Consider the following 20,109-nt stretch of genomic DNA (forward strand, 5'->3'; position numbering starts at 1 on the left):
AATACAGTCTTTTGGGATAAACACAGTCAGAAATGTCAATCTAACTAGCAGGAGAACATAGTCATTTTTAGTAGAAAAGTGTGGACAGTGTAGATACTTCTACTTTGAACAGAAATCAAATGTGAAAATCTACTTTCTCTTAAAAAATAAACATTTCTACAATTCCTCTCTAATTGTAATAACTGAGCTTACCTGATACACTCTTTATCCAAAGTTTCAGTAATACATATATATACTTGAGCCCTAATAGGGTGGCCCTTTCCAATGTGATAGTGCCAAAACATAAAAGAGACATATTCAGAAATAAATGGACTAGAATTCGTGCATTTATAAAACTCAAAATACTAGACAAAAATCTAAATCATTTTAATAGCGGAAACTTCACACACATGCAATGATGTGATATTTAAACTCAAGAAGGAGGAAAGGTGACGAATTAGTGTCCCTATGACTGGCATACTGTAACATTTTAGGGCACGCTTTTTAATCCATGGTAAAACAGGAACTCATCTACCTATGTGATTGCTACTAGTAGAAAAATGTCTTCACAAATGTGGTATATATTTACAAGCAACAGTCTTCTAAAAATGCTGTTTTTATCTTACAGATATAAGGTATTCTTACCCATAGAAATCAGATCTCAGCGTGGCAGTTCTCCTGTCTCAAATATTAGCTTGAATACAAGCATATCTAACTTTGCTCGTTTTTAAATAAACTGGAGATTCAATATCAACAATACATTTTGTGATGATTTGACATTGGCACTTCTGCTTTTTGGAATTATATCTGCAAATGATTTCTTGAAACATCAATTTCCAATAAAACTGTGAGATGTTCATTTCTTTGTGAGTGAAAAATGTACAACTTTCCTGCCAAGTATTGTTTTTCTCTTGATGTCTAGAATAAATTCAGATAGCTTCAAACAAATGATAATTTTGATCTAGTACATGCAAAGAGGGAGATGGCTATTTTATTATAATAATATATAAGTTTACAATGTCTGTGTTTTTATTTTGAGTCCAGTGAAAGTTTTAGTGAATAATCTAATATATATCAATTTCTGCAGTTGGAGTATATTAAATCCTAGGTAGTAATGGAAACCACTTCTAGCATTTATAAAAGAAAGCAACAAAACGGGATCTGATCCTGTCAGGCAGTCTTTCCTGCTAAATGACCCTTATCTTAAGACACTGACATCTAGAATGATTTAGCCAATATAATAAAGTTTGAAGCAAATAAGACTTTTATGTAGGGGATTCCTGAGAATTTGCTGACATACTGATCAATATACCAGGCATTATTTTTTAAGATTCCATAGAAAGTCTTTGGAGTCAATAATTATATTTTATAATTTGAGAGAATTAACAGTATATAAATTTAAGGGAATTTAACAATATAACTTTAGAAGTATTTATCTTTTCCTTATAACTAAACAAATTAGTGTCTGGTTGGGTCCATCAATAAGAGAACTTAATATATTTCTTCAGATTTTTAATCTTTTACTTCCAAGATAAGGGATCACTTAGATCCTGGAATTTTTTTTCTTCTTTAAGTTTTATTCTTTGAAAGACACCTTTATAATGTTAAATATAAGAGTTAAAGAGTAAAACAAAGAAAAACAGTCACAATTTAAAAATCTAAGAATGTTTTGAATAGTCAAAAAATTTTTTTTATTTTAAAATGTTCTCAATTCTTGTTTAGGATGTTAAATGCTTTGAATTTCCTTGTAGTGACTACTTTGTGGGTATGGCAGTAAGGAGCAGGTGTCTGATTGTCTCATGGTCGTGCTAATAAGGCCTGGGTCATGAAATTGACCGAGCAGCTGTTCAGCTTCCTTTGAACATCTTAATGATGACTTTGTTTTCTGTAACTAAATAAATGGTCATGACCTACAGTTGCATAATAACAGACACATCCATCTACCACTTCCTTCAATCCATTAACAGTTTTATTTTTCTTCACATCAACCCTCCCTCCATGTAACACATAGCACAAAACCTGTCTCCCAACAATTCCTTTTGGACCTTTAATTATACATGTAGTGACACTGATGACCTAACCCACTCCTAAATTAATCCTGCGTTTATATGATGAGCAACAAAAATGAATAATGCACCAAAGGCTATTCTACCAATGAGAAAATCTCAGAATATCAAGAGATTAAATAGTCTGATCTTCTCATTTGACAAATGAGGATACCTGAACTCAGAATCTATTCCTGTCTCAGGCTGCTGCCTTTAAATAGATTAAAAATAAATTTTATACCCAAATCTATTACCCATACATTACACAACTTGCCTCAAAAGTCCTTCTGGATTGTATAATTATCTTTCTGTCAAATATTTCTTTCTTTCTGAGAACACTTACATTTCAGTTCTAAAAAACTGAATGTCATTGGATTTTTGATAATGTTTCAGAGAAATGCTTAAAACAACACCAAGGAAATCCTTTTTAATATAATTATCATTCAATGGCATGCTCTCATTGAAAACTTCTCCCATGTTATATTCCTTGCTCTTACTGCTAATGACAATTAGAGCATCATATTCTGTTAATTCCTTCCTGGACTACGACACTTAGAAGAAAATACTTATTTTCACTTTAAATGAGCAGCGTTTAGTTGCCTAGACTACCTCATATTAATGGAATAAATGGAATTAAGATTATGAATTAGATATAAATGCAAGCACATCAATGCAGAAAATGAATTTTTTCCTCAAGGAAATTCTCTATCATGAGCAGACAAGGAAGAGATCACTCACGTGTACTTACACACACACACAAACTCAAATAAATGACTTCTGAGAATAAGCCAAGACCAAAAGTGAGTCAAAACCTACTGGAAAAGTGAAACACCCTACAAAGGAACATTTTAAAAATTACTATTGTAGATGGCACATGGTCAGTTTTTCTAACATTCATGTTTGGCGTCTCCATCCCCTTGGGTGTGGGTTGTAGTTGCAATCAGCTATTGAAAGACAGTAATCAGACCTAGTTTCCATGGACATTATTTCAGAATCATTTCTGGAAGGCTGCCTATAATATGCATATGGTAACTGTGAACCATATTGGGAGTTGGTGGACATATTATTATTATTAGGTAAAGATGCAACATTATACTCTTGCCTTGCAAATAAGCTCACATTGGCCTTCTGGGCTTGAGGAACATAGGACAGTCTCTCATTCCAATCTTCTGAGCGCCCTGGAAGCACCTTCCTCCTAGCCGCTGAGACCACATTTGCCACAATGGATTCCTGGATGTTTCTGGGTTTAAAGGCATCATCCACTAGACCAAGAGGAGACTTCGCTGCTGCTTCCCAGGGAGTTAGTCTCTTGTTTGCCTTCTCTAGCTCATCAGTTGGTTTGCTAGAGTAGTTATAAGCAGGCTGGAATTCCCAAGGAGATGTTGTGGAGATGGCTGGAGGGACTGGTCTTCCAGGAAGAGAAAGGGAGTGTCTAATCTGCTAAAAACAATGAAAATGTTAGTGTTTCTCATTCATTTTGGTTTGTGCTGATTGACTGTTATTTCAAAGTGATCTTGGCAACATTACTGAGCACTGTAAAAATCAAACCCCCAAAATACTTAGTCCTAAGGCCAAGACAGGCTGCCTTTACCTGGTGTATTATTAGCTCTGGCCTGAGACTTGGTCCTCACTTAGGACTTTCTTATTGCTCTCCATCTCTGAACCCATAGCTCCAATCGCTGCCATCTCTCTTGGGCACAACCACCACTGCTGGGACTCTGTTATCACTGGAAGCCACCCTTACTTATCTGCCCTCCACATATTTATATCTATATTCACAGCCCACGCTCATTCAGGTCCTGTTTTCCTGGTACAAAATAAACAAAACATGTTGACTACCCCAGAAACAGACCACGAGCTACTGGGCTTTTTACTTTTCCCAAGTGACTTCCAATCCATTATTTTATTTTGGTCCACTGAATATAGAAAAAAAAATCCAAGAGCTACTTATATATTTAATATTACTGATCTGATGGAGTGGATGGACTTTTTCTTCTCAAAATCTATTCATACGCTGCTGAAGATCATGTGGATCTTCATTTCCTAAGCATGAGATATTGCCCATGTCTCAGACAAACACTCCTGCTTCTTGTTTCATCGGAGATTTGCTGCTTCTTATGTGTATTACATTCCTTACTTCTTTGACAGTTTGTGTCCCTGCAACATTCTCCTGTGTATGTGAAATGTTTGTTTTGTTGGTATGCAGAAATATAATTTATTGAAAGCTCTTGTATTCTCTCTCCTTTTCCCCTTCTGTATTCCAGAAACCCTGAAGACTAGTTACCTACATTATGTCCTCACACATAACCATCTGCATGAAACTCTCTTAGACAAACTTCTGGCAAAAAGTAGCAAATGTACACCTAGGGGAAATGAGTCAGCTTTGAAAATATTATAACATCGCGTGTTTCTGGAACAAAAAACATTGCCAGGCTTAAAAATGCATCTACATTTCATAGACGGTTTCAACAGCTTTTCTTTCTTAACCAAGTTCTTAAATTTAAAGTGCATACCAACACCTGGATTTGACAAAATATCTTAGATTCAAATGATTTGTTTTTGTTTTTCTATTAGACACACAAAGAAGGTAGGTGGTTGAAGAAATATTCAGCTCTTGTCTCCCGTAGTATATGTCTATGTCTCCCTTTTGTCCTTACTAATGGAAGAGAGAGGACACATTGGTCTATAGAATCCTTGGACAGTTTTCAAATTCCAATGAGATCTGCTTTATGTGGTCTTTGATCAGATCTAGCACCTCAGGGGCCTGTTTTAGTCAGGTCTTTAAAACATTAGAGACTTGAAGAGATGTTAATAAAGGGATCAAAGCCTCTACAGAAATACAGGAAGTGATCCTGAATACACATACAGGTGATTAACATCACTGGCTAATAACTGGAAAAAGAAATAATTATCAATATATTTGGAAGAATTAAGTACAATGTGGATGCATACACTTCAGTTGATAGGGCATCCAGAACACTGGATGAAAGTGAACATTTTATTTTCCATTTTTCCTCCCCCCCCCCTTAGCTTGAAAATCTTCAGAAGAATGGAAGCTTACCAGAAATTAGCTCAAAAGCATTGTTGAATGATATTCTAACAACAAAGAGATTAGAGATTTTTTTCAGCTAAGGCATAAATGTTAATCAATTGAGTATGTGAGCAAAAAAGTAGAACTATGAAGTATGATGTTGAAAGCGTAAGGCTCTCTGAGGAAAAATTTTAAATAGCATCAAAGTTAAAAAAATCTCCTGTAGAATACAAATATGCCAACTATAGTAGCAGTACTGGCTGTGAAGGAAGAGAGCAATTACCTCAATGAACAAAATGACTTGCTCTCCTACATGCTCCTCAGACTGCCAGACATGCCTTCGTATTCCTTTAAGCGCTAACAATAGAACATAAACTTACAAACTGTCAGAGATGAGAGAGGCAAACATGGTATAAATAAGTAGTTCTTTAGGTACGTGTTGTTTCTGTTTGTGCCCAAAATATTGCAGGCCTCTGGTCCCTGCCCACACCCAAACCCCTAATTTTAACTATTTCCCCAAAGCAATTTCCACATCTCGTTCTTTGGTGCTATTTCCTTCTGTCAGTCTCCGCCCCAAGGCTCATGCTGTTCTCTGCTTGGCCTGCTAAAGGAAGCCACATGATATACTTTGAGCCAGAAATGACCAAAGGGACCTGAAAATAACAGAGGTGTTTCTTCTATTTTGGAGTTTGAATGTCTAACGGTAGAATCCCAGCATAACATGGGTTGGATCCCTGGTTGTTGTTTCTACCATGGGTTGTATTATTTTCTAAAGAATTTAAATTTTTGATATGTGAGCACTTAACTGTAATCAGTATGTTAAATTAGCATTACATTGATGTGTCATCAAATTGCTTTTCTTTTTGTCTCCTGCCACCCTTTAATTTTTTTAATGAAAGAAGTTTTTCCACTGTCACTACATGAAAACTTAGCAGGTCCTGTGGCACTCTGCTTTCTTTTAGGAATAGTCCTGTGGTCACTTTCAGTTACCCAAACCAGTTTATTTCAAAATAGAATATTCCATCCCTTGCCGTAACAAATTCCAGTCTCAACTTAGAGTTAAATCTCTTCTTCCTGGGGCCTGTTTCAGGAAGATCGTCTTTCTTCAGGGAGGGCATTGTGGTTGGCTTCTTCATGATTTCTTTCCTCTCTTCCCTCAGCTTGCTAACTTGGACTTCTGGCTCCCTGGGCTTAGAGTACAAGGATGGAGAAGAGACAAAGAGCCTGAGGGGAAATTTTACTTCATTTGGTAACATCATATTCTGGCTTTTTACTCTCAGAGCCAGGTAGGCCCAGATAAGGAAACTTTCATGGGATCTTTGAAGATTCCTATCACTGGGGACATTTTGCTTGTAGGCTTCAAATCATGCCAAGTCATCCCTATTTTAACAGGTAACTTGTGACTCATTCTGCACCCCCAAGGAAGCTGAAGCTACGAAAGGGTTTATTTGAAGAGGCCTCAAGACAACACTTCCCAGCTCTCCTTTGCTCTTGACCTGCTGTGGTCCATGGGGAACACACATATTTGCCTTTGGGACTACAGCAGCCCATATCCTGGTTCTTTGCCAAAACAATTTGTCAGCCCATGTCTCAACTTCCAGATTTCTTGGAAGAGTGTCAGCCCCCAGCCCGCTCTGCCCTCCTGTCCATCCTCATGCAGACATCTCATATCAAGCTCTCTAAGAAGCTACTAAAAAAAAAAATTTTTTTTTCAGACAGAGAGAGAGTACAAGCAGGGGGAGGGGCAGAGGGTGAGAGAGAGAATTTTAAGCAGACTCCACACCTAGCACAAAGCTCGATGTGGAGTTCGATCTTACAACTCTGAGATCATGACCTGAGCCAATGTCAAGAATCAGACACTGAAGTGACTGAGTCACCCAGGTGTCCCTCTAAGAAGCTACTTTGAAATTCTTCTCTCACAGGGGTGGAGGTGAGGAGTAGGAGCCCCTTGCCTCCACCTACTCTAAACCCACACCCCATGATCTATGGGATCCAGAATTCTTCCTCAAGAAATCCTCTCTCCTTTCCATCCTCTGATCCCTTTTAATAACCTAGACCTTCGGGGGGGGGGGGTCCAACAAGAGTGGCTCCCTGATGTTTTCTTTGTAGAGTCTGCAATTTCGTCTGAAATCAGACATTAGTGTGCAGCATCTCTGATATCTGAGGGCCTCGGGGGAACTTTCACTTTAATATCCTGTCATGTAACATTACCATTTTCAGTAGACCGCTAAGGCCTTTCTCTCATTTTTCTTTTAACAATGAAATATAGGCTAAAAATTGAATGAAGAAAATTTTCTAATGATTAATTTCAAGAAATTCAAATAGTCCTAAGAGGTGAAACCTTATAGTTCACTCAGGCCTTGCTCTAGAGAAGGGGGCTCACTTGTTTTCAGGGCATCTTGGTCAATCGTTAGGCTTTAACTGTTGAGAACTTCCTCCTTACACTAAACCAAATTTTGCCTCCCATGACTTTTAACCCCGTGACCCTAGTAACACAAAATACTCCTGCTTCCACTTCCATATACCTTTTCTTCACATATTCCTCATTGCTTCCACCCTTTTGGGACACCTTCACTATCCTATTGCTATCCCTCATTTTCAAACTGAGGAGAAATAACATCTAGGTGGTCATTCTCTCAAGTCTTCCGCGTCTTCTTCAGTATGTTAGGTGAGGCCGACGCAGATATACTACCGTGACCTTCTTAAGTAGATGTATATACATAAACACAAACACCGAAGACAAACCAGCGAAGACAACATTCAAACTGACCGTCATCGTGCAGATGGCACAGTTCATATTGCACGTAGAACGTTCGGACTGTGTATAGTTAGGGTAGTGTGTCCTTTAAGGGTTCAATGCAGGAAAGTACCTGCTAATCTTTAGCCAGTCCAATATAATGCCTACAGCAAAGGCTGCAAAGATTCCCACTGAACTCACAAATCACCTGGTGATGGCTTAACACAAAGGAGGCGTTTTCCTACCTCTGCCTTTAATAATAGCCACACTAACAGCTCATACAGTGTGCCAAGAGGTGGCTACTAATTGCCTTACATAAAGCATTTCATATAATCCTCAAAACAAGTCCGCGAAGTAGGCCCTATTATTATTCCTATTTTCAAGGACAAGGACAAGGACAGTGAGACTTAAAGAAGGTAAGTAACATCGATCAATCAATAAGACGGTAAGTAACTTCCCTAAGGGTAGAAAGCTAGTAAGTACTGGAGTGGGGAAGTTGGAACCACACAGTTTCACACCAGAGTTTTTTAGTCAAGTATTAGACTATGCTTATAATGAAATCGTTTTGAGAAAACGTCTTTTTAAAAAAAGATTCAAATCCAAGCAAGCTAAATGAAATGAGATCTTAGAAATTTTGGAAAGAATCATTTAAATTTTGATTAAGTTTGGATTAATCACTGTTGCCATCTTGCCGTTTGTCACAAGAACAGGTAGGTGGAAGGGTATAGGGAATACCTCACATTTAGACGCGCTCTTTTTGTAGGATGGTGAGACACACCTGGGGCTCTGCACTCAAGTCAGCTGAAAAGCTCAGAGGAGCTGAGGGCCTTTCTCAGCTTAGCATAACCAAATTTTCATGTCAATTCAATGCAGATTTATCCACATAGAGCAGTTCATGAGGCAGCTTGGTTAGCTTCCTTATTAAACTGTCTGGGTAGCCAATTTAACCGGCAGGAAATACTTGACATTTAAAAAGGATGTGTAGTCTGAGGTTTACATAGGACAATGAAGTGAATTAATTCTAAAGCAATGCAAATAGCTATAGAAGCCAAAGAAGTTTAATAGGATATATTCGGAAGTTTAAACTGTCTCAGACCACAAACCTTGAAAGCCAAAAACTTTCTCTTAACTGAATTCCTGCTTAAATATGCCATAGTAGAGGAAATGTCTCCAACTGACAAATGTTATTTCAACTCCTTCAACAACTTTCTCTCTTAAACACATAATCAGTAAATGTTCATCACAAACATACTTTATCATCAGCAGATTCCGGTAGAGGCAAACAGAAATAAATGACATTTCATTTGCCTTTTTTTTTTTTTTAAAGATTTTATTTGTTTATTTGACAGAGATAGAGACAGCCAGCGAGAGAGGGAACACAAGCAGGGGGAGTGGGAGAGGAAGAAGCAGGCTCACAGCAGAGGAGCCTGATGTGGGGCCCGATCCCTTAACACCGGGATCACGCCCTGAGCTGAAGGCAGACGCTCAACCGCTGTGCCACCCAGGCGCCCCTCATTTGCCTTTTAAGTCATTTATAAGAATGTCTACAAAGCAGAGGGCTATGAAGAGGCACATGAATGGAAGAAAGCACCAGGCATTCTCCAGCTTCCCATCTGCTCAGGTCAAAATCTTAAGAATCATTGCTGACTCTTCCCTGTCCCTTACACTCTACACCTATCTGTCAACGTGGACTTTAAAATACATCCAGTTTGCAATCATTTCCCATGCCTCTGCTGCTACCGTCCAACTAAAGCAGCATAATCTTGCCTGGTTTATTGCTATGTCTCCTAATTGGTTTCCCTGGTTCCACCCTTGCTTCTCTAGTCTGTTCTCAAATGGCAGCCAAAATTACCCTGTTAAAACCTAATTCAGATTATGTTACTTAGTCCTCTGTTTAAAATCCTCTCATGGCTTCTCATTTCAAAAAAGGAAAATCAAAGTCCTTTCATTGACCCACAAGGCCCTGTAAAATCTGCTCACCCACTCCTCCTTAATCTCTGATTTCATCTCCTGCTCTTTCCCTCTCACTTGGATCTAGCCATACCAGCCTCTGCTATTTATGAACACACCAAACACACTCATGCCTCAGGACCTTTACACCTGCTGACCCTTCTGCTCAGAACACAGTACTCTAGATATCAGCATGACTCCTGTTTCTTTTCCTTCAGGCCTTACTCAAATATCATATGATCACTATTTGACTACTGTCTGTCTGTCTGTATCTCTCTCTTTCTCTCTCAAAATTCCCTATCCCCTTCCCTGTTTTATTTCTGCCTTTAGGCTTATGTCTATTTAACATAATAAAGATTTTATTTATTTTGTTTATGTGCTTCTTCCCACTAGAATTTCGCTCCATGTAAGAGTAAGGGTTATTGTTTCATTCTGTTTTATTCATTAAGACATCCCTAGACTGAAAACAGTTCCTGGCAAGTAGACACTTAGTAAATATTTGCTGGATGAATGAGTAATTTCTGTATCAGAATTCTATAACCAGGAAACTTGGTTAGCTTCACCAAAATTTTTCATCATGCCTCAAGATATAGCCCTTCTCACAACACTTACCTGTGGTGAGGGGCTCATACAAATAGACTCATCCCCCACCCTCGCTATACACACACGAGTATGTTCACCAAGCCAGGTTTGCCAAAACAAAGAGGATGAATCAATATTTACAAACAAATCAATCTTTCTAAACAGGTAGAAGATTTTAATGTGCAAGTACAATCATTTGCATTTTAGGTCAGTGCAAATGTGAGGGTTTTAAGCTGTTTTAACTCTCCAAATAAGTCCTAGAATTTTATGCATGAATCCTAAAGAGAGTCTAAAATATATTTGCAAGAGTTAAAAAAAAAAAAAAAGACCTAAGAAGAAAAAGATAATGGACATTGGGATTAGTTAGAATTGCAGAAGGGAGGGGCACCTTGGTGGCGCAGTCCATTAAGAGCCTGACTCTTGATTTCAGCTTAGGTGGGATCTCGGGGTCCTGAGATTGAGCCCTGTGTTGGGCTCCGTGCTCAGCGCAGAGTCTGCCTGGATCTTTCTCCCTCTTCCCTCTGCTCCTTCCCACTGCTCTCTCTCTAAAATAAATACATCTTTTTAAAAAATTGCATAAGGGAAAACTGAAAGTTGACTTACCATTTATCGTGAGACCACAAGCAGGTGTAGGAAATGGCATTTTCCACTAACCAATGTCTTAGGGGCACTCCCATTTTCATGAGTCTCGGATTAATTTTCCTGATAAGGAAGCACGTTAGCAGGAAAGCGATTTCTCCGTGGAGATGTAGAACTCCTCTATCTAGAGATCTTTAAATGTAAGATAAATGCTCCTTTGAGGTGATTCACAGTCAAGCCTGACGTCAAGGAATGAGGAGCATTTTAAGGTCATTTTTGTTCTAGTCTCTTAATAAAACAGTCTTTATCTCATATTTTCTGTGATCTGCCTTCCTAAAGTGAATCTTAAATTTTCTTCACCAGCGGGGTTTTGGGAAATTCTGGCGTAGCACTCTCTTATTCACAAAATGGAGGAGAGTGCCCATTTCCTCAGACAGAAATCTGCAGCATTATGCTGCTCATCTGCAGAGAATGAGGACTAATAAGTCGTAGTATTGACTAGAAAACTAGCCAAGTAACCATACATTGCTTAGAGAAAGAAAATGAACATAGTCGGACATCAGAAAAAGAGATACCATCTTGTAGCTAGTGTTTCTGGTCTTGGCTCTGCCATTGACTATTCATCTTTATTCACGTTAGATTAACTTTTAGATTAAATTTGGGTTCTAAAACAATACACGTTTTAAAAGTTTATTTTACGTTTGAAGGAAATCCCTTCGTGAGAAAGACTAAGGGTTATAAGCGACAATGGAAGCAAGCGTGATAGACTGGAAAGAATGTGAACTCGGGTAACTTGGATGTGACGCTGACCCGGGAGTCCTGCCTTGGCCTCTTGTTACCCGGATGCTCCCACCTCTCCAGCCATACTTTCCTTGGTTGTAAAATGGTAATAATGCCAGCTCCAGTTTCAAGATTAGGAGGAGAGGAGAGATTTCGTTTAGAAATCGAGTGCCCCACAGCACAACACATGGCGATTATTCTTGTTTTTGTGAGAAGAGCCTGTGAGGTCTTAGAAGGTGTCAGAGACCTGGCAGAACCTTTTGTTCAAGAGGCAACTGCATAGGCAGGCTGCCGACCCAGGCTAAAAATAGAGGGAGCCTTGCCTTTGAAGTGGCATTAGCACCACACGCCTGAGATACCGCCGCGCCAGCCACGGCTTCCCACCGGTCAGAACGCAGGCAGCGGAGCTGGCCAGAAACACGCACTGACCTCACCTCTCTGCTAGCTCCGGGGGGGCCGACAGACTGCTTGAGCTTTCTTAACCCTCTGTTATAAAAGAATGAAAATGTTGAGGAGGAATCTGTGCATGTACTTCTGCGGCCCCTTTCATCTTAGATAGCAATGATAGCGAGACCCAAAATGTATAGAATTTTTACTATGTACTAATCACAGTAGGAAGCAAGTTTTTCTATTAACTCATTGAATCCTCTCAACATCCCTATAATCCCAATCTTGCAAATCAGGAAACTGAGGCATGCAAATGTACCCTAGGTACAAGGTAATGTACCCTTGGTCTCACAGCTGGTATGTGTCCGTACAGGGAAATTTAAAATTTAAAGTCATAGGTAGTGAAATGGTATCTAAATAATTTTAAGGCGCTAAATCTATTAGTGAAAAGAAATTAACTACACAGCAACGTTTTACCGTCTCGCCTCCCTTTATCCTCAAAAAAGTATGCCATTCTAAAAATTATAGCCTATGAAAACACTCCTATTGGTATAGTGTGTTCTATTTAAAAAGCTGGAATTGGCATGTTAATTTTTTATATTTCTTGGGGGGGAGAAGCCTTAAATAAGTCTACTTTAATTGGCTTGAACATAAAAACAAAATCTTTTAAACACATTTCAAAATATTTTTTGAAGAGAAGTTCTATCTTCTCAGAAGATTCAAGCAGTAAAAGTCATATGGATTCCCACCTTAGAAAAAAATGAATAACATATCGAAAGTCCAAATTTCATTAGTTTCTATAGAGAAAAAAAAAAGGAACTTTCACAATAAACAAAGGCAGATGATCCTTATGAAATAAATGAATTGGTGACCTTTTGGGTAACTTCTGTAAAGAAAACTGTCAGTGTCTGGCATGTAGTAAGCACTTAAGAAAGGAGACTCATCATTTTAGTATAAAATTATTACCTACACTGTAAAGCCTACTTAAAATGTATTTCACTATCCGAATATACCTTTAGCTGTCCATTATATCCTAGATACTTTTCCTAAAGCAAATCCAGGTAACCATCTCCTCCTGCCCTCATTCACAGAAAGAAAAGTCACCATGAATGTGCACTTATCCCTAGGAAAAAAAGTGGGGTGAGGAGAGATTATTTTTCAATATATTTTACAGCTTACGTGCTTGCTGTTTGACATGGAGCTAATATTCCTTAAGCAAACTCATTTCCCAAGTAGAATGGCTTTGATTTTCTCAGAGGAAAATTTCATCAGTTAAGAGTTGAAGAAAAGGAGTTCTTAAGAAATGTGTGCATAGTTGGGGCACCTGGGTGGCACAGCGGTTAAGCATCTGCCTTCGGCTCAGGGCGTGATCCCGGCGTTGTGGGATCGAGCCCCACGTCAGGCTCTTCTGCTATGAGCCTGCTTCTTCCTCTCCCTCTCCCCCTGCTTGTGTTCCCTCTCTCACTGGCTGTCTCTATCTCTGTCGAATAAATAAATAAAATCTTTAAAAAAAAAAAAAAAAAGAAATGTGTGCATAGCATGTAACAACCTTATTGGGCCCTTTACATGATAACATTCTCCAAATTTCTCTCTGGCATGTTTTTAAGCCATTCTTCTATCACAACTCCTAATTACATTAAAAAACTGACAAACCAAAGCTGGTTAATGGTAATGGCAAAGACACATCAACAACTACACAACATGTGACAATATTATTTCATAAGGATGTGTAAAATACAGTATGAGAAAAATGACTTATTTGATCTTTGTAACTGTTTTTCTGTCCATTACGTTTTCTAAGCTTATGAAATAGATCCTTTGATTCATTTCCTGGTCCCTGGGGGAAAAGTTTAACCTACTGTTCCTGGGAAATTCAAGATTTACTGCTAAATCATATTTATGTTTCCTTAGTCAGAAACATGGCCCCAGAGTGATGTTTAAAATTAGGAATAAAAAAGTACAACTCTTCATCCGGGAAGTAACCAACAACTTATTTTCTTAAGCACAGAATAGGAAAAATTTTGCTTAATTGCCTTACCACATCTCTCTGGTGCAAGTGGTAAGTTTTATTTCATGACATCTTTCTTGTCTGAGGAATTTATGTAGTAATTCCGTGTGTGTCATCTCATTTTATAGTACACGGGGATTTCCATAAAGTAATTGAGGTTTTCAAAGGAATGATTGTTTTTCTGGAATAGATAAAAGGCCATTCAGGGGGAAATACAGATTAAAGCAGAGTATATGGTGATAGGTTGGTGTACTTTTCAAACACAAATGGAGAACTTGGAAACATCTTTTATCAGTAGTGTCCCAGGAACATACCTTCAAAATAGGAAGCATTTACTTCACTTGAAAATATTAATCACGGGTTTATCTGTAATCCAATTAATGGTTCAAGGAGGTGTCTCAGGAGGCATTAGTATGCTGTAATTTTCTCGTCTTGTTAGCTCTTATTACAGCTTTTCCTATTGCTATAGCTTTTTTAATGTTCTCACAAAACCACAGCCTATAATTTCTTAGACATAATATTGGTTATTAATACTATAGCAAGTTTTGCTATAGTATTTAGGCCACACATTCATTCAAAGGATCTCATTCCTTATCATGTCCCTGACTACTCCTCATTCCCAAATTCACCTTCATATTAATATAATGTTAGGTAGTTTTGACTATTAATTGCCAAACAACTTTTTCCTCTTTTGGTATTGATTCATGCAAATACACAGGTGAATTAACAAAGCCTTGTGAATTACCTACAAACACTTCATCAACCCTCAAAGCCACACTGGATGTACAGTCCGAGCCTAAGATAAAAGATAAATTTTTCTGGAGGTACTAAAATGTCTAGGTCCTTATAAATACACATTTGAGATTGAGAGAAGGGACCCTTCTGTAATATGTCTGTCTGAAGTTCTTAAGCAACTATCCATTAAAGCAAACAAACAAAAAATTAAAAAAACTCTGGGGAAGGGATGGAAAAAGAAATGTTTAGAGCTGATCTCTTTGTAAAAAGATTCCTAAGCTACACCCATTGAAAATTTCCTCTCAGCTTTGCTCTCATCTATTCTCAAACATTATGAGACCCTTTTTTTTTTTTTAAAGATTTTATTTAGTTATTTGACAGAGACAGCCAGCAAGAGAGGGAACACAAGCAGGGGGAGTGGGAGAGGAAGAAGCAGGCTCCTAGCAGAAGAGCCTGATGTGGGGCTCGATCCCAGAATGCTGGGATCATGCCCCGAATCAAAGGCAGACACTTAACGACTGCGCGACCCAGGCGCCCCTATGAGACCCTTTCTGAGAGTGATGTGCGGACCTCGTGGTTGCAACCTTGTTCTTAACCTTGCCTGTTTTGGAAGTCGTGAGTCTAATGCAGGTTAAGTTCTTTTCAAAATTTAATCTGTAGATCAGCAAATCATCGACCATCTGGAATCACACATGGGTATGACCTAGGCTAAGAGATTTCATGTGTGTTTTCGCTGGGAGGAAAGTTATCTCCAAATTCTTTCATTTAAAGGGCCTGAAGGAGGTGAGGACAGGGGGGACAATCGCTTACAATTTATTACTGTGGGTCAGTTATTCCCAGGTGAAATGCAACTTCGATGTTGTAACTAGTTGCTAAATGAAGTTCACTCTAGATCAGTACTTTTTTTCTTTTTTGCAAAAAAATGAAGTCTACGTGAGACCAGATAAAGTCTGACAATGCAGTGCATCCCCAACAATACACTGATAATTAAATGTTGATGCACCATTCATAAGATGGGATTTTGACTTTGACCATGGTTGACAGTGCTAGGTAGACTATTACAGAAGTTTAGAAAACAAAGCAAAAGGAAAACAAAACAGAGGTTGAATACTGAAAGCAAAGAAGATAAATACTAAATGGTTTTTTTTTTCTATAAAAGATTGCTTTCTGTGTGAGTGCATGGTATATTTGACATAATTTTGTCTGATGGAACATGGGTGTTTTGACAACGAAGGATGGAGATCTCCTGATGCAGGTGAAATGATAAGCAAAGGGTACTGGAAATGCTGCTTTAGAGCATTGCCAGCTGTTTCTCACCTTACTCCCCCGAGGCCTAAAGGTCCCTCTGAGCCTCACAGCACTTCCCCTTCTCAAGAAGTATCTGTGTATGTTTCAAGAATAGTCAGGAGGAATTCTAATCACACTTCACAGACACTAGAACTGAAGCAAATCATTCTAGTCATGGCTTAAAGAAAAGAAAAATTATTCTCACCTAAGCTCGGCTTTGTCTCATTAGAAAAAATGATTATTTAACTTAAGTTTCCTACAAATACCCTGGAATTGAAGGGGTAAGGAACAAATTTTGTCTTGTCCGGTTTTAAACTGACCTTGCTTTTTTAAAAGGTATTGAACTACACCAAAATACTCATGAAACATAAAAAGCCCAATTTTTTTAGAAGATATTTATATAGCAAATTATAAAATCTCTGAGGTGGAAGGGATTGGAGATCTGCAACCAAGCTTCAATGAGGTACAGGAGTTCCTTTTACAACACACCTGTTAGGCATTGTAGTGGGAAAAAGCACAGGCTATGAAAACAGATGAACTTGGAATCAGCTGGCAGGTCTGCCACCTTAGGACTAGCTGTGTGACTTAGGGCAATTTTCTTAACTTCTCTGAGCTCCAGTTTCCTTCTCAATTAAAAAAAAAAAATGATGATTTTCCTCCAAGTAAGGTTGTTATGAGAACTAAGTTAAGTACATGTATTAAAGCTCTTAACACATTTTATATGCCTAATATATATGTTAATTCGGTCTCCATCTCTGCCCCACAAGATTTTGAAGTTTTGAGTTAAACTGACATTTACCGTCTTGTAACTTCTGTTCATTACTCCTAACATTTCTTTTTCACCAATAGACACATTTACTCCCTTATCCACACCGCAGTTCCTCAAATATCCAGCTCTCCTATCACTTGTTAGTCTCTTCTCCTCCCACTGGTGAATGTACAAACATTCATCTCATATTACAGAACTACCAGACGTCACCATCTTTTTGTTTTAGAAATAAACTTTAGTGCGTCAAAGACCTGAAAACAATGGTCTTGTTGGGATCAAAGCTACTACTCAGTGGGTCTACCTGCCCCTTTGTTCTGTACATTCTTCTAGTCTTTAAGCAGCCTCTGGCTGATTTTGCATTTTGTCAATCAACCACACCATTTGATCATCATAATGGAAAGGCACAGCGAAAACATTGGGATCTTCCCCTGTGATCCTTAAAGTACACGATTTGTTTTGTTTTGTTTTGAAAATTTTACGATCATATTTGTTTTCCTTTTAAAAGGCTGATTAGCATTCAAAGTGCTCCAAAATTCTCCTTTAGCCTAGATCCCAAAATAAAAATGTTTTGATTACTGCCAGAGAGATTTAAGTTAGTTATTAGTAAGAACATTTTTGATTGGAGATAACAGACACTATTGCCCTACAGCCAAGGGAAGTCATACAATTCCTTTCCCCAGAGATAAGAAAAAACAGCCAAGGAACCTTGTACAGTCCCTTCTCTAGACGATAAAATTGTATCATTCTATTCCTAGAAATATTTATTCTCAGCCTTGATTAGAAGCAGGGGGCACGACAAAATCACATCTGAAGGCCCTCTTTATTCTTCTATTTAAAAAAAAACAAAGAAAAAGAATGTTTAGAGCAAATTATTCACAAGTTTGAGAATGGCTGCCTGCGAAGCCCTTTCGGAGTGGGAAGAGGGTTTGCTGCCATCTCCTGGACCTTTGAGATCGAGCCGGCAAGATCCGCGCTTCAACGCCTGCTCCGGAGGCCTATAGAACAGTGGAAAGCAGGTGCAGTTTACAAGTCTGCCTGTGCCTGACTGGACAAACTGGAAAACTATTTATAGGTTTTAAAGAATAAGGTTGACTTAAGTGTTCTGCGTGTTAGAAAAGTGTTTTACAAAGTGTGGTTCACAACCATTAGCAACAGAATCATCTTGGGTGTATGTTACAAGAACAAATTCCTGGACCCCACCCAGATCTACTAAATCAGAAGTTCCACAGTAGGGCTGGGGGGTGGGGAGGGAAGGTCTTAATTTCCCTCTGGGAACAAAAGTTGGAAAACTGTGTGTTAGAACCTTTGAAGGCAATGGTTGGCTAGAACCGAAGTGCTGTATATAAAGGAAATCTTATTAGTTGGTAAACTGAAGTGTAAAATTAAAATAAATTCTAAGTGATCTATTTTACTTTGGTTTTTATTTCCATAATAGCACCCACTCTGGGTTGTAACATTTTGCTGGCTGTTTCATAATGGAGAATTCAAAATCTAGTTAGCTTATTTGGGTTTATATGAAGAATTATTATTGGCACCATCCGATAAGCAGTAACAAGTAGTCAGTGGGCTAGACCATCAACTAACTCTTGAGTGTGACATAAAGGAAAAAAACCCTACTAATGGAAGGATTGGTATGACACTGAGCATTTCATTTATATTGGCCCAGCCTATTCTTTGGTGATCTTTAGCTCTAGAGGACGGTTTTGTGAATATTTTTTTACCAGACTGAGACATGTTAGGAGAAAACAGAACTGAGGGATATGCAATTCAAGAAAAAGATCTAGTTGTTTTTCACTTTCCAAGAAAAAAATGTAATTAAATGGTACAAAAGGAAAAGAACTAAATCAGTTTAAATGTATTTGAAACAAAAGCGACTTTGGATTCAGGTAAAATTTCGGCCTCTCAGCTTGTTTTGATTTTTTTTTTCCCCTCTTCAAGATTAGTCCCAACTTCTGCTTCTGACTCAGAAAGATTCTAGAGGCACACCAGAAAACCCACAAAAATTCCCTGGGTTTGAAAGGCAGCTGGAATTCTAGGTACCTCCCTACATCATTCACTCAGCTTCTGAGAATTGTTTTTCATCCCTTGCTCTGTGAACTGGGAGTTTGCTCTGTTCAGAGACAGGGTTCACTCTGTTTTTGGAAACTGCTCATGCTTCTCAGGCAAGGGGATCAATTACTCTAAAAAGACCAGGTTGCTGACCCTTTGTCCTGGGACAGTGTTGGGAAGGAGGGATAAGAACAGCTGTCCGCAGCGCCTTCCGAGGTCAGCCAGGTTCTGTCAGAGCCCCAACTGTTGCAGGCGTGAATTGGGGTGGCCTCGGCAATAGGGTGGCCAGCTGTTCCACTTTCTGTGGGCTAGGCCTAAATAGCTTCAACTATCCTACCAGAACCTTCCTCAGGAGACCAACGTCCCAAATTTGAGACTATATTTAATTTACAAGCATTCCCCCCCATAAGAATTCTCTGTATATTACTAAGGGCACCACACTTGTTTTATTTAACAATTGATACTTTGAATTGAAAGCAGTCCCTTTATAGTGGAGTCTCAAAGCTGATGTTAAGGTGTGTTTTTGTTTTTTAAATATTGTACCATTTTGTATACCATTACAATGCTAGGAGCACAGATGAAGACAAAGAAGAAAAAGTTGTCCAACAGGCTGAAGAGAGAGGAACATAGACATATAAAGTTTCAGTAAGAAGAAAACAGAAGAAACAACAACTTCTCAGGACAAGCCTCTTGAGAAGAGATTGGTTGTGTCAATAGATTTATACAGACACTCTTTCTGCTTTTTGTCTTTTCGTTGCGTTCGATCCCTAAAACTGGGATGCACATTAACAGAAAAAAATGAAAGAACTTGTCTAATGGTTGTGCGTGTTTTCCTCCTTGGAAGTTTCTGAAACAGTAGCTATTGTTTGTTAAGTGGCCCTTGCAGTAACACTAGTAGCTAGCACCTGTTGAACGCTTTCATGTGCCAGGCACCGTTCTATACACCTAACACTGTGGATTCATTTAACCTGCTCGACCTGTGATGTGCACCCAGTATTGTCTCCACATCACAGAGAGGGACACTGAGGCTCAAAAAGGCGTAAGCGTCTGCCTGGAGCCTCCCTACAAGGCGGGCCAGAGGCGGGCCTGATGCAGTTGCAGGCACCTGGGCCCGGTCCACACTTACCCACTACAGAGTGTGTCTCTGTACGCGTGGGGTTTGCGTGCATGCGCTCACCTAATCACAGGTGA

General features: G+C 38.7%; 1 protein-coding gene across 2 annotated transcripts in view; it reads right to left on the minus strand.

The window, feature by feature from the left end:
- Positions 1–1,681: 1,681 nt before the first annotated feature.
- SYNPO2 (synaptopodin 2) overlaps positions 1,682–20,109 on the minus strand; it is a 171,422-nt gene continuing 152,994 nt past the window's right edge. Inside the window, exon 5 of one of the 2 annotated variants that reach the window (XM_034671293.1) lies at positions 1,682–3,461. In XM_034671293.1, the coding sequence (XP_034527184.1) occupies positions 2,919–3,461 (543 nt within the window). In that variant the 3' untranslated portion in view covers positions 1,682–2,918. Of the gene's footprint in view, positions 3,465–20,109 lie in introns of both variants that reach the window. The other variant, XM_034671292.1, reaches the window with a different exon arrangement.

The sequence above is a fragment of the Ailuropoda melanoleuca genome, chromosome 11 (assembly GCF_002007445.2).
Source record: "Ailuropoda melanoleuca isolate Jingjing chromosome 11, ASM200744v2, whole genome shotgun sequence".
Lineage (NCBI taxonomy): Eukaryota > Metazoa > Chordata > Mammalia > Carnivora > Ursidae > Ailuropoda > Ailuropoda melanoleuca.